This window comes from Exserohilum turcica (genome assembly GCF_000359705.1).
Source record: "Exserohilum turcica Et28A unplaced genomic scaffold SETTUscaffold_1, whole genome shotgun sequence".
In the NCBI taxonomy this organism is placed as follows: Eukaryota; Fungi; Ascomycota; class Dothideomycetes; order Pleosporales; family Pleosporaceae; genus Exserohilum; species Exserohilum turcicum.
In genome coordinates, this window is record NW_007359914.1 from 3,112,046 (window position 1) to 3,125,902 (window position 13,857).

At 51.7% G+C, this 13,857-nt stretch overlaps 4 protein-coding genes across 4 annotated transcripts; 2 read left to right on the plus strand and 2 right to left on the minus strand.

Moving 5' to 3' along the window:
• Positions 1-1,159: 1,159 nt before the first annotated feature.
• On the plus strand, positions 1,160-2,275 carry SETTUDRAFT_178389 (uncharacterized protein; the record flags this gene model as incomplete). The annotated part of the gene is made up of 1 exon (XM_008022831.1): positions 1,160-2,275. One exon carries the CDS (start codon positions 1,160-1,162, stop codon positions 2,231-2,233), a length of 1,074 nt encoding a protein of 357 aa, XP_008021022.1. The 3' UTR covers positions 2,234-2,275.
• Positions 2,276-6,041: 3,766 nt separating this feature from the next.
• On the minus strand, positions 6,042-7,989 carry SETTUDRAFT_40938 (uncharacterized protein; the record flags this gene model as incomplete). Its single annotated transcript, XM_008022108.1, has 1 exon — positions 6,042-7,989. One exon carries the CDS (start codon positions 7,987-7,989, stop codon positions 6,082-6,084), a length of 1,908 nt encoding a protein of 635 aa, XP_008020299.1. The 3' UTR covers positions 6,042-6,081.
• An 837-nt stretch (positions 7,990-8,826) lies between these two features.
• Positions 8,827-10,171, plus strand: SETTUDRAFT_162599 (uncharacterized protein). Its single transcript, XM_008022832.1, has 3 exons — positions 8,827-9,355; positions 9,404-9,489; positions 9,538-10,171. The coding sequence occupies exons 1-3, from the start codon at positions 8,855-8,857 to the stop codon at positions 10,049-10,051; spliced, it is 1,101 nt and encodes a 366-aa protein (XP_008021023.1). The 5' UTR covers positions 8,827-8,854; the 3' UTR covers positions 10,052-10,171.
• Positions 10,172-10,532: 361 nt separating this feature from the next.
• Positions 10,533-12,336, minus strand: SETTUDRAFT_18739 (uncharacterized protein; the record flags this gene model as incomplete). Its single annotated transcript, XM_008021937.1, has 7 exons — positions 10,533-10,557; positions 10,732-11,102; positions 11,156-11,460; positions 11,526-11,633; positions 11,716-11,809; positions 11,868-12,200; positions 12,268-12,336. 7 exons carry the CDS (start codon positions 12,334-12,336, stop codon positions 10,533-10,535), a joined length of 1,305 nt encoding a protein of 434 aa, XP_008020128.1.
• Between the last annotated feature and the right edge of the window lie 1,521 nt (positions 12,337-13,857).

Here is a 13,857-nt window from a genome sequence, read left to right on the forward strand (position 1 = left end):
ATTCATCCACCACCGCCATTCCGGGTCCACTCCCAAGCCTCACCGCCTCCAGCAACCCACGGGCGGCCAACGTGACCCAGGCCAGCTGCCAGCAGACGCCTCTAGTCCGCCCGCCCGGCTGCCCATAGCACCACGCATACATATCATCCTGCCCGTCTGCCCGCCCAACGCTCGACCTCCTCGGTGGCTTTGCCTGCAGCGCCATCCACGCCCATCCAATCCACCCACCCATCCATCCATCCATCCATCCATCCATCCATCCATCCATCCATCCATCGCCAACACGCCGCTGCACAACTCCCCATACCCCAACACCTCTCAAACATCGTCGTCCGCCTTCGAAACGCCTCGCGCTGCACCCCTTGATTGGCTCTCGCGCCCCCTCGCCTCCAGCGCCCTGCCCTGCCCGCAAACCATTGGCTTGCACTTGAAACACTGCTATTCCTGGGCTCCTGCGACTCACCACTCGCAATCTACCGCCCCCCGCCCAAATCGGCCATACAGCCGCTGACAAGACGAGCCCGTGGCGCGCTATCGTCCTGTTGCGCCGCCGTACCCGCTATCCATTGGCTGCCACGCACAGCCGCCGAACCATCCTCCCGCAGCATTCCCTCGCTCAACCAAGCTTCCCACACGTACCCGCTCCTCAAGGGGGCCTGCCATTCATAAGTATCACCCATCTCGGCCCTCGATACTTTCACCTCCGCCCCTTTGCACCGTCAATTCCAAGACTTGTTCACTTCTTCCGCCCTTTTTCTTTTCTTTTGATACATCGCCCTCACTCCCTGCCATCCTAGCGGTGCAGGTGCCCTTTTTTTTTCCCCCACTCCGGCAGTGTCCTTCGCCCCTCCATCACCACCATCCATATCCGACTTTCCATATTGGCAGAGCCATCCATCCATCCATCCATCCATCCATCCATCCATCCATCCATCCATCCATCCATCCATCCATCCACCCACCCACCTCGCTCCAACACCAACCAAGCTCGCCTTCCGACTGGACTCGGACCCGTCTTTTCGCTCTAATAATTTCCTGCATCGCCATTGCTTGCGACTTGGACTTTGACACTGTCCCAGACCTCAGCATCACCTAGGTCTTCATTCGCTTCAAAAAGACTGTGAACCCCACAACCACATAAACACACACACACACCACCATGCCTTACTCACCAAATCTCGCCGCCGAGAACCAGGCTGCCCTGGACCACTTCATTCAGCTCCCCGTGTCAAGTGACATGATTTCATATCTTGCACAAAAGGCCACACAAGTCATCCGCTGCGAGCCATCCATCAACAAGAACCTGCCTCCTACACCACCCGCCTCGCCCCAGCACATGGCCACCAACTCGCGCGAGCCTGCCCTCCCATCGGTCGAGGAATTCATCACGTCGATTGTCGAGAGGTCACATGTCCAGACGGCCACGCTCATGTCTTCGCTCATCTACCTCAGCCGGTTGCGGTCACGCCTCCCCCCTGTTGCCAAGGGCATGCGCTGCACTGTCCATCGCATCTTCCTGGCCTCGCTCATCCTTGCGGCTAAGAACCTCAACGACTCGTCGCCCAAGAACAAGCACTGGGCCCGCTACAGCTCGGTCCGCGGCTACGACAACTTTGGCTTCTCCATCACCGAGGTCAACCTCATGGAGAAGCAGCTGCTCTTCCTGCTCGACTGGGACCTCCGCATCAACACGGACGACCTCTACTACCACCTGGAGCCCTTCCTGGCCCCCATCCGCGTGTGGCAATCACGCCAGGCCGAGAAGGCCCGGCTGGCCGAGAAGGAGAGGGAGCTTGCCCGTAAGCAGTACCAGCGCTCCACGGAAAGCCTGTCGCGCTCGGTCCACGCCTACCCATCAAACACGTCCATGTCTTCATACGCTTCCCGTCCCCAGAGGCATCGTATGCAGTACATGCCGTCTGCCCGCGCCCCATCGCGCACCCCCTCACTATCCCCCCCGACACGCAGCTCTTCGGCCTCGGTCTCATCCACATCACCTGCCAGTTTCCACGACGAGCCCTCGGAGGCTGTTGTCCACCGCTACGATGCCGACCAGGGCGCCAATGTTGTATATATCAATGGCCCCATCCCCTACACCCAGCCCAAGCAGCAACATGCTCTCCCGCTGTACGAGCACCAGCCCTCGAAAAAGGCAAAGACGTCGGCCGGTGGCATCTTCAGCCGCATGTTTGGCCAGACGGCCACATTTACCGGTCGCCAGACTGGCTATTGATTTTCATTCGCTACTTGGATCCAACACTTTCGCTTATCAAAACCCCCTTTTTTTTCTTTTCTTTTCTTTTTACTTTGTTCAACCATGACACGATTTGATGAAGAATGCTCACTGGATGGGACACCGAATTCTTCAACCTCCCCAAACCATCTCGGTCACCAGCTTTTTGTTCTTTTCTTCTTTCTTTTCTATGTTTCTTTTTGCATGGAAATGGCGTTTGAAGGGCGTTTTTTCTTGTTAAGCATTTGCATAGCAGCAGCAGCAGCAAGAAGCACGCAGCAGCACGCACACAGAAGCATTGAATCGGCGTTTGGGACCATCATCATCATCATATCCTCGACTGTTTGCGTCGGCGTACCGACGCCTTAGCCAGTTTAGTTAGTTTTTTTTCTTATCGAAAGCTTGACTCTTTGCACGCACACACACACACACGCACATGCTCGGCTGTTCCACCATGCATACTTGGCATATGGGCGGTCGGGTGGGAAAAGAAAAGCAAAAAAAGTCGTGTGCGAGTAATTGGCGAATTGAAATGGAACAAAAAACATGTCATTAAAACAAGTGCCCCAATTCTGATGATGCGTGGCGTGTTTTCTTTTTTTGAAACTTTGTCTTTTTTTTTCTCGCACTTTTCGGTGAATGGGTTTGCTTTTGCCTCTTTCCGGTCATGCTCGTGGGTCCTGACGACCTTGTATGTACTATGTAGCGCCTTGTGGTCATGGTCATGGTTGTGGTTGTGGTTGTGGTTGTGGTTGTGCAATATGGACTGTGGCTGTGTGCATGTCATGTCATGAGACATGCACACACACTCTCTCTCTCTCTGACTTTACCCAACGCACTCAGCCACGCTTACATATACAGTACACGTTGACCATGTCATGTGCATTTCTCACCCCCCCCCCCGTGCACTTTACATAATGCATACATGTACACAAAGTACATACAGTATACGAAGCTGATATTTATGCAAACCCTGTTTTCCAATCTACCGAGATTAACCACACACACACACATACACATATAGCCACTGCCAACTTAATATCCGCACAATCCAAAGGCAGGCAGTGCAAACCCTGGACCCGCTCCCAAACCCGCTCCCAAAACGGAACATCTTATCTAATATGCTCATTTCCCACCATTTCTTGTGTGTGTATGTGTGTGTGTATGTGTGTGTTTATCGGGACGCGAAGCCGTTTTTTTTTCCTTGCTTGATTTGAATTTCGGGCATTTGGGGTGGACGGGAAGGAGTGGGTTTGATTCTCGGAGGAGGAGCAGGAGGAGGAGGAGGAGGAGGAGGAGGGACGGCTTGCAATATACAGGGTTGATTGATGCACACTTAGCCTGGGCTTGTGTGCGGCATAAACACGACATGGGCAAAAATTCCACAACTAGGTCAGGACAAGACAAGACAAAACAAGGCAGCAGCAGACATTCAAACTAGGCAACAAGAGCGATGGGGAAAGTGCGCGCTAAACGCTAGCGAAATCCACGCGACGGGGTTGTAAAGTATAGGTATGATTGTGGAAGGAAGGAAGGAAGGAAGGAGCAAAGGATGAAAGCAAAGCAAGGAACTATTTAGTGCGAAACGGGGTGATTGACATGTCATGTCCCAATGCAGCAAAGCATTAACGATTCAAAGTCGTGCCATGCCATGCCATGGCAAGTCCGTACCAGACAACAAGTTCTGAAATAAAAACTTTTCACATCCACGCTCCATTGCTCATTACACTTTATTCCTTCCCCTTTACATAAACTAGAGCACAGCAGAACAGAGCAGAGCAGCTTGCGAAAAACAAAAAACAAAAACAAGATGAAGATGAACATTTCATATTAGACAATGACGATTACTAATGGGCTCTTGCACACCCCTCGTGACCGTGACCGTGACCGTGACCGTGACCGTGTATTGTAGATCACAGATGATGATGATGATGATGATGCTTATCGTTGGCAATACGGAAGGGGGGAGGGAGGGGGATTGAATACATGGAAATGACAAATGACGCACATGATCATCATTCGTCATGATTAGAGTCCGAGCACGAGGTTACGAGAGCTGAGAGCTACGGGTTTTAGGCTTTCAGGGTCTTTCAGGTGGTGGAATCACGGCCCTATTTTCTTTTCTATTTTTCTTTCCTTTCGTATAACTATTGAATTTTTCCAATTATTCTTTCTTGTTTTTTTTTCTCTTGTTGGTCTGGCTATCGGATTGTCGTGCCGCTAGCACTTGCAAACTTGTCATGGCAACCTGTTATCTGTTACCTGTAGCCTGTCTGTCTGTCTGTCTGTCTGTCTGTCTTGTCCATGTCATGTCAGGCGAGTGTGTCAGGTCGACTCGCGAGTTTTTGTGGCGTGTGTACTTATGGTGAAGCGGGAATTTGAGTGGAGAACCAAGGATTCCGACAACGATTCATTCATTCCCGCAGCCCGTGTTTTTTTTTATCTTTTCTCCCTGGGCAGCCGCCTGTCGTGGGTTGTGCAAAACACGGGTAAACGGCCATACTACATGCTTGGACGGTTACGGCTCACGATTCACAAACATAGCCCACACCCACACCCACTACTTACTAGCACGAGTTACTTATTGGGTTTTGCGCGCTAACCACACACACACACAATCCCGTTCAAATCTCGGACTCAAGTCCTGCATTCAAACCATCACCATCACCATCTTCTCACCCACCTCAGTCTGACGCGTCTGCAGATCAAACGCTTGTTGCCCCGAGAACAAAGTTTTTTTTTCTTTTTTTCCTTTCTCTCCCTCTATTCCCTTGACACGCTCACCCACGCACCCTGCAGCCACGGGACGCCGTACCGCACGACGGCAGCGCAACAGAGCCCAGTATTATGTATGGGGGGGGGAAACGGCGCAGTACGGCTCAGTGTGGTGTGCGGGTGCTAGCAGCAACGATGCGTGTTTCACATATCGCAGGCTGACTAGTGTCGGAGTTGCTAACGACGTGGGCCCGGCAATTATAGTAGTTTGGGGGGGATTCGAGCCCAGGTATCAAGCCCGTGTTTATTGGCCGAGTGCGTCCCCGGACACAGAAGGTGATTAGGGCACGACGTCGACAAACCCGACGTGTTTCATTGTTTCACCGTGGGGCGTTTGGCCCGTTTGGCCGCGGCGACCCATGGGCTGTGTGACGCTTGAGGAAAAGATGGCGTGGGCATTGTGCCGTTGAGCCTGTCACGCACGCACAGACCCGTGGCAGCGAGGCGCCCGTCTTGTCTTGCCTTGTCGTCTTGTGCCTTGTTCCGTGTCGAGACAAATAAACGTTATCGCCTTGACAGTGGCGCGGCACGCCAATGCCAATGTTATGCCAGTCTGCGACATGTACGTCCATCTCATCAACCATGGACTCCTCAAAAAGAAGCCCTGATGAACCTTATTCCCGCAGCCCGCGTCCACGGTAAGTAGGTGGCCAAGGGGCGCTCTAGACTCGGTGCTGCACTCGAATACACTTTGCAACAAAAGCTTGCGTGAGAAACGTTGAGTGTATCCATGGCCTGAGACTTCTGCCGAGTATTTTGCCTCGACGACCGTCTTTTGCCATGCCGCCGTCAATATGGCTAATGTCATCTTGGCGGGTGTGCAGGCCCTTCACGCGACAACCATCGCGTGGTCACGTGACGAGCGCATCAACCGCCCGCATCTCCGACGACTACATACATTGCCACTATCTAGTACATGCGCCTAGACGATACACATTGCTAGAGCCGCAGCAACCCAACTAGTCGAAACTCTTTATTCATTCTGCCTCTAATTATATATACTGACTGCATGTACACGATGAATCATACCCCCTCGTCCCTCCCATGCCCTCGCAAAACATTCTCATCCACCCTCAGTGCTTATAGTCTGCGTCACCCACAAACTCAATGTCCCGGTTTAGCTTGGCTTTGGCACCGACCTTGATCATAGCATACAGACCCTCGCAATCAGTCACGCCTTTCAGATGAGCGCAGAGATCCCTGACGCAAATCTCGCTCTGGTCCCCACTCGACGAACAATCCTGGCCATCGTCGCTGATAAGCTCTTCGTATTTCGCACCCAAGAATTCCAAGACGCTCTCAAGGATGGGCCCAAATTCGGCGCAAGAAAGACTGCCCAGAATGCGCTCGCAAAGGCACGAGAGACACACTCGCTGCCCTGAAGAGACTTGAGACGTATCTTGAATGTTACGAGTCCCCATGGCGTCAGCGCAGAAGCACTCTGGCCACTCGTCCCCGCACTCACACTCAGCACCGTAGCCTTGTGCAAAGCCATGCGTAGAATTGGCTACACCTGGATAGATGGTCCGAAGCTCCCTCGCCACCTCTTCACATGGAAAGCCCATCAAAAGCGTCTGGTACTGCGGCTCGCATACATGAGGGTACACCATGCGAGCATATTCCTTCATTGATTCCTCGTCACATTCCTTGACCCCCGAATGGTATTTTTGAACAACCTGGCACAGCGAGGGATGCTGCTCGCGGTGCTTGATCGAAGGAGCCGGAGCGCTTCGTGGCTTGGGTGACGTGCGTCTTGTTGGGTACACTACCCTAGCTTGGCATCGGTCAAAGGCTGGCAACTTGTCATATACCGGCCAATCATCATTGACAGGTCCTTCTACCGGCTCCTCGTCGTATGGCTCTTCAACATATGGATTGATGTATGGCTCGATGTATGGGTTGACGTATGAGTCGTCGTCTGGCTTCTCGTATGGTATGCCGATGGATGGCTCGTCACTCGGCGGTCCTTTGAAGTCATATTCGTCATCGTTTTGCGCATCCATGCTTGTCTCATGACTGGATGAATCATTACTGGATGTTGTGTAGTTGGATGTTGTGTTGATTGATGGTGTGTAGCTCGGTGGTGTGTAGCTTGATGGATTATAGCTTGATGGCTTATAGCTGGACGACTCATAACTCGACGACCCATAGCTGAGTGGCTCGTGGCTGGATGGCTCTCCGACGTATGGTTTGTCAGCGCCCGGCTTGTTTGCCTCATCAATGCTAGGCTCATATGGTGTGGCGTGTGAGGTGGCATATGAAGTATCGTGGGGTATGTCGTGGAGCTTGCTAAGTGGATTGTCGTTGACTGGAGGCTTGTCGCTGACTGGAGGCTTGTCGCGTCGCGAGCAGTCGTACATGTTGACGTTACATCCCACATACATCATGGACTCATAAATGGATGGAGGGAGCTGCTCATTCGATCCATCCACGTCGCCAGTCAATACCTCAGAGGATCTCCGGTAGGTGGGCTTGTCAGGTTCATAGCAGGCCCGTATCTGCTCGATTGATGCATAGTCCTTGGCAGGCATCGTCCGAGTTGTGCCGCAAAGAACCAACTCGACATCGTCTGTCGCATCGCACTCTTGTGGATCCACATCGGCAGTGCTGTATCGAGAAGCACACGTGTGGAAGGACATCTTGTTGTACGGAGTCGCTCCTCGGACCAAGGACAAATCAACCCAAATCTTGGATTTGTCATACTTGTCGATTGAATAGGCAAAATCAATCTCGTCTGCTAGCCTAAGCAGACCGTCTGCTTGAGATGAGATCTTGATGGCGATGCCAGGGGCGTCCGGGGTTCCGAGACGCCAGGGTTCCTGGTATTGGCCGCTGGGCTTGATGGGGACGTTTTCAGTGTGGCTAGACCCGGTGACCGGATGGGACCAGATCCAGACGTTGTGTTGGCATTCGTTGGTGACAATCGCCCGCGCCCAGGTCAGAGCTACGAGGAGCACCAGAGTGAACAAGGAGCCAACCATGATGGTAGAGGAGTTGTAGACAATGCAGAAGTGTTCAGAAGCTATGCTGTTAGAAAGCAGTTGAGTGGATGAAGAAGAGACGGAGTGCAGGGAGACAGCTCTGCTTTTATGGACCAAGTGTCCTCATGATAGACGAGGAGGTAGTTTCCATAGGCATATTCTTTCCTGGCGTGTCAAGGAAATTGCGGCTGTCGGACGCAGTCATCGTAGCCCATGCAGCTGCACCGGTAGGGCAAGAAGGGCCAGAGTGATTGCTTGAGTGTCGCAGCAAGCATGTACGCTTCTGAAGGGTTTATTTCGACTCGACTCATCTTTCAGCTGTATATGAATAAGCCGGAGCAGCGCTCATATTGCTGGTTTGGATAAATTAGCATCCATAATGGAAAGCTGTTGCCATGGATGGATTATCATGGTAAAGGCGCGCAGTGGTCGAAGGCATCGACAGCAATTGCAGACTCACTGCGGAAAGCAGACCTGGCGGATTGTCGTTGTATATGCAGCAGGTCCAAGGCCATGTGAAGGAGTGAAGGAGGAAGAAGTCAGGTTCGTCGAGGCAGGTGCTGACTAAGACGCTGCTAGGCGCTGGACGGCTAGCGCCCTCAAAGCGAAGGTGGGCAAGCGGCGACCTGAGGCGGGCATGAAACACTGCAACCCTCAGCATCGGCGACAGCAGAATAAGAACACCATGGCCTCGCATACATGTCTCGCAATTCCTTTCCCCAGACAGGCCTCACTTCTTCCGCGTTGATTTTGCTACCGCCAGTCCGGTAGAGAGCGCCAATACTAGTCCAGCCCCGAATACGCGCCATTACGCGCCCCACCATCCACCATGCACGAGCAAGCTTCCTGTATCGACATGCCCGCAATGTCCGCGATCAAACAAGTTCCCGTACAGCTACCCAGGAGCTACGATCGAGCCGACGAGCCCTGGTATCGCTACCTTACCCTTGATCTGATATGGAATGTCCTCGGATACACGGTATTCCACCCATTCGTAGCATGGGTTCTCGTCCTGTGCCTCCGCGCGCAGTACACAGCCTACGGGGCCCTCGAGATGCGCATCGCTTTCGCGTGGGCTATGCTCATGACGATCAACGGCATCTTCGGCCTCATCAACGAGCGTGTCGCATTCGGATCACCGCGAGAGGTGGATTTGGCTGAAGAGGTCATTGTCGTGACCGGCGGCGTCCAAGGCCTGGGCGCACTCATAGCAGAGACGTACGGCATGCGCAACGCAAACATTGCAGTTCTGGACACAAAAAAGGTGGACGACCAAGTGTCAGAGGACACGGGCGTCTTGTACTACGAGTGTGATGTTAGCGACGCGAAGCAGGTGGAAGCGGCGGCTGCCCGGATTGTTGAAGACGTAAGTGCTGCTCTAGCATGGGATTTGCATGGGTGCTGACAGCTACAGCTTGGGGCTCCCACCATCCTCATCAATAACGCGGGCATTATGCAGCCCAAGTCGATTCTCGAGTCGACTGCCGAGGACGTACAGAGGTAAGACATACGCCTAGGCTCTTAGGTCTCTTCTGACAAGCAGGATAGGATCTTCCAAGTGAACACACTTGCGCACTTCAACACCATTCGTACATTTTTGCCGCACATGCTGAAAGAAGGCCGGGGTACCATTGTCACTGTTTCCTCCGTCCTCGGACACCTCGGCGCCGCCAACCTATCCGCATACACGGCATCCAAAGCCGCGCTTCTGGCGCTCCACCAGTCGCTGCGTGCCGAACTTCAGCAGATTCCCGAGGCCAAGGACATCAAGACCATTCTCGTGACGCCTGGTCAGATGGGCACACAGATGTTTGCAGGCCTCAAAACCCCAAGCAACTTCCTCGCGCCCGTAGCCACACCTGCTGAGATTGGCAAGGAAATCATTACCATGATTGAGAAGGGCGACAGCGGCGAGATTGCGCTACCGCTTTACTCAAGATACATCCAGGTCCTCGGAGTACTGCCTATTGGAATGCAACGCCTCGTGAGGAGATGGAGTGGAATAGACAAGGCTGTAGGCCGCATGAGAGAGACCAGGCAAGAGTTGGATGAGAAGAGGTAGCCAGGCTACTACTCAACAATGAATCGAATAACTGTACAACATATAGGGCAGCATGTGGCTAAAATACCAAGATTCATCAATGCTATACAGCGGTCTGGCGAGATTTCTGACTCTGAGACCTTTCAAAGAGAACAACGAGTAGAGACAGTGACAGTGTTTATGATAATGTAAAGGCAGATGGGGTTGGTAAGTAAAGTGTGAGGAGTGTGACTGTCATGTCCATGGCTATGGTGTTGTCCCAAAGATCATCTGTATATTGACCTTTATTTGTGGAACTGTCTTTTGAACCAGCTTAGCCTGGTCCCCCCTTCGGTGCATCTGCCATTGCCATTTTCAAGGAAATTAAATCTGTCTCACCCTCTGCGCCCTGGAGACTGGAGGGGCGCTTGGAGCTCTGCAGTTCATGTACCTGGCTCTTGCTGTTGAGTCTTCGTTGCCATCATGGCCATAACAATATGATGTGATAGTCATGTACTGGGCATCAATTCTGCAAGGCATTCATGAATCTGTTACGCAAGTATTAGCATACAGCCTTGAACTACATCGTCACTCGATCATGCGAGCAGCCCACACCCTCATGCACATGCGCATCTCTTTTACTGTTCCAAGCCTCAAATTCGCTCCTTTTCACGGACTGCGTGGTGTTCCTCGCTGGAAACCCTTCCCACGATGTCGCATACGTAGCAACAGCAGCTGCAATGCCCTTTGCATGAAGCTCAAAAGCATCCATGTTCAGATTGCTAAGTGTGTCACACGCCTGATGGTAACAGTGGTCGTAGGGCTGGCCAGCCTGGCCACCGAACAAGGCAACTTCTTCTACCGTCTTGTTCTGTTCTGCTCCTGTAAAAGTACCACCGACTGGAATGTTGGCGACAAGGAAAGCCATATGGTCGGACCGACCGCTTAATTCTGTTGCTGTGGAGTTCTTGCCCGCGCCTTTGAAATAGTCTTGGGAGAACTGTTGGAACTGCGCGGATCCCGCAGGGCCCTTCACACCAAATGCTTTGCCGCTTCCGTCGTAGATGGAATTCACATAGTTGGGTGACGCAATCTTAAGAAAATGTAAGCACCAAGCCAATGACCTTTCCGTGCACCCATACATACCATATCGAAATTCAAGTAACCGCGTATGTTAGCAGCCTCGGCTGCAGGCAGGTTATTAACGAAATGCTTCGAACCCAGGAGTCCTTCCTCTTCCGCAGTCCAGAATGCAAAAGTAACGGCATTTTTGATCTCGTACTTTGGAAGGGCCTTTGCTACCTCAAGCAACGCGGTGATGCCACTCCCATTGTCGTTGATGCCTGGGCCGGCAGCTACGGAATCTGTATGAGCCCCCAGCATGAGCTTGTTGCTCTGGTCGCCGGACTTGGTTGTCGCTAGCAAATTTGAAGGAGTGGTCTTCCGAATATCTACATCGAGGAAACAGTTGAGCGTAAGCGCATCACGGCATTTGCATGTCCGGGGGATTGCTTACCTGTGACAATATCCAGACTGGCAGTTACACTTTCACCGCGTTTGAGAGCTGATACAACAGGCGCTGCCACACCCTGAATGACATTGAGAGTAGGAACATATGGCCCCTCTGGTCTAGGCGGAGCCAAAAGAGTTCCCCCCAGTAAGTGGGCCGCTGTCATCAATGTTGTATAGTATGAGCCCAACCGCACCCGCAGAACCAGCAAAAGTAGACTTAAGGCCAAATTCGCATGTTCCACGAGGGATTATGGCAATCTTTCCAGCTAGATTGGCTGGATAGTCCGTCTGTCGTTGGGGATTAGCCCAAGCGGAAAACTTCATCCAGGCAGGCTAAAGAGCATACCTTGTTACATCCACCATCTACAAACATCAAGGGTGCCGTCGCATTTCCACTAGGGGAGAACTGGAAAAGCGAATACGATGTCTTGGGAACTGCGGTAGCGTTGATGGCAAAGGCGTTGATAGATCCGCTGAATTGAACGGTCAAGGGAAAGGTTTGGAGCGAAACATCGTAATAGTCCAGGGCTTCAAGACTGTCCTTTAACCACTGAATCGTAGCTTCTTCTGCAGGACCAGCCACCATTCGATTCTTCTCCTTTGTCGCGTCGGCGAAGCTTTGCAGCTTTCCAGCGCCTGCCCACAGATGCTCGCGCACAATGTCGGCCTGGAGAAGCGTCTGGACGGTTGTCAGCGAATCAATGTTCTGAATACAACACCAAGGCTTGGGGGCATATAGACCCTACAGGGTTTACATCGAGCTTGTCTGCAAAAGCGCTAGCAGCGAGCACACCAAGTGCAACGGTGTATTTCATCGTGTCGACTTGCGAGAACGCTTGCCGAGGAAAGACTGGGCCGGAAAAGTCTAAATACTAGAGTCGCCTGACCTGGAGCTTAGCGCTGCTATTATTAATCATACTACACCCCAGGCGTATAAAATGAAAAGTAAGAGGAGATGCGTTGGATTGAAGCTCCGCAACGGAGCAGCTATATACGCTATTGAGCTAGCCTCAATTAGGCAGTAAATTTCCAGTACCAGCGGTGCCTTCGATATTTATGTAGACCGCACTTTCCCACATAAAAGGTCCCTGTAGTACCGGCTGGAATGAACGATACAACGGTATCTTGCATTGTTCATCCAAGACTGCGGAAGCGGGCGACCCACTAAACCAGTATCAAAACCGACCCGTTTCCCCCACAATTAAACCACATAAGCACGACTTCAAGTCCGTGCACCTATGTTGAGGACTCACCGCTCTCCCAAGGCTCTAGGATTTTCTAGTTTAGTGACACAAGAGAAGATGTCATTGGTAGTTAGCGGCTTCATCGCGGTGGCACTTGCTAGCACCGGCCTTGAACTCGGCGTCTTGGAGATGTTCGCTTGGTCTGGTTTATTAGCAATATGGATTGATTAATACCAGGTGAGATGGAGCAGGGGTACGCTTAAAGCATAAGCAAAGCGCGCTTATAACAAAGACAACGCTGAAGTGTAGTATACAGGGTTAAGTATGGTTGCAAGCACGCTGCGAGGCGCAGTACATTTATGCTGAGGCGCTACTTATACTTTAAATAGACGTGAGGCTCAGAACAGCACACATAAGAACTTGACTGTATGCGGTAAATAATGTGGTTCCTAGACAAATCAAATCACACAGCGCAGCTTTTATATTCTTGCTAATGTGGGTTTTCAGCAAGCTGAGCGGAGTTAATACAAAATTTCGTGCTCAAGAGTTCCGGTGGGATCCGATTACGAGGATAGCCGAGGCGTACTCTCCATGGCTTATACACGTCATTTTACTACAGTAGAGGTAGTGAAATCTTTAGGACACATAATGGTTTCTCGTCCCCATTGTTGGGAAACCCATTGGAATATTTTACAGCATAATCTATTTTAGTATTGCTACAATGGGAACCCTGGTGCGCCAGCCCACGACTCCCTTCATTGTATTCGCCCGATTACCCGCTATTGACTATCGAAAACGAGGACTTACAATTGCCTTGTTTCCTTTGTCAAGATCTATGCATTGTAAATGCCCAGTATACTAACGAGATGTCGGTCCAAGGCAGAGCAATGTAGAGCCGGCTTACCTAATATACAGTCTGTGCTTTGGAAAACACTATGATAGTATTCAGCCCGTGTTGATCGACATGGTGAAATGCAGCTGATGTGACCTGTTTCTACATATGCAATCTGCGAAGCATATTCCGCTATGATATATTTACGAAGCCCTTTGTAAATTCCCTGGCGGGCTTATATATATCAGCTTATGATTATATCAGTACTGCTACAATGCATCTTTACATACTCCCTAGACTCTTTGCTATAGGCACCTCTA

Coding starts and splice junctions, on each gene's coding strand:
- SETTUDRAFT_162599 (XM_008022832.1), top strand. CDS start 8,855: ATGTCCGCGATCAAACAAGTTCCCGTACAGCTACCCAGGAGCTACGAT. Junction 9,356..9,403: donor CTGCCCGGATTGTTGAAGAC/GTAAGTGCTGCT, acceptor TGACAGCTACAG/CTTGGGGCTCCCACCATCCT. Junction 9,490..9,537: donor ACTGCCGAGGACGTACAGAG/GTAAGACATACG, acceptor CAAGCAGGATAG/GATCTTCCAAGTGAACACAC.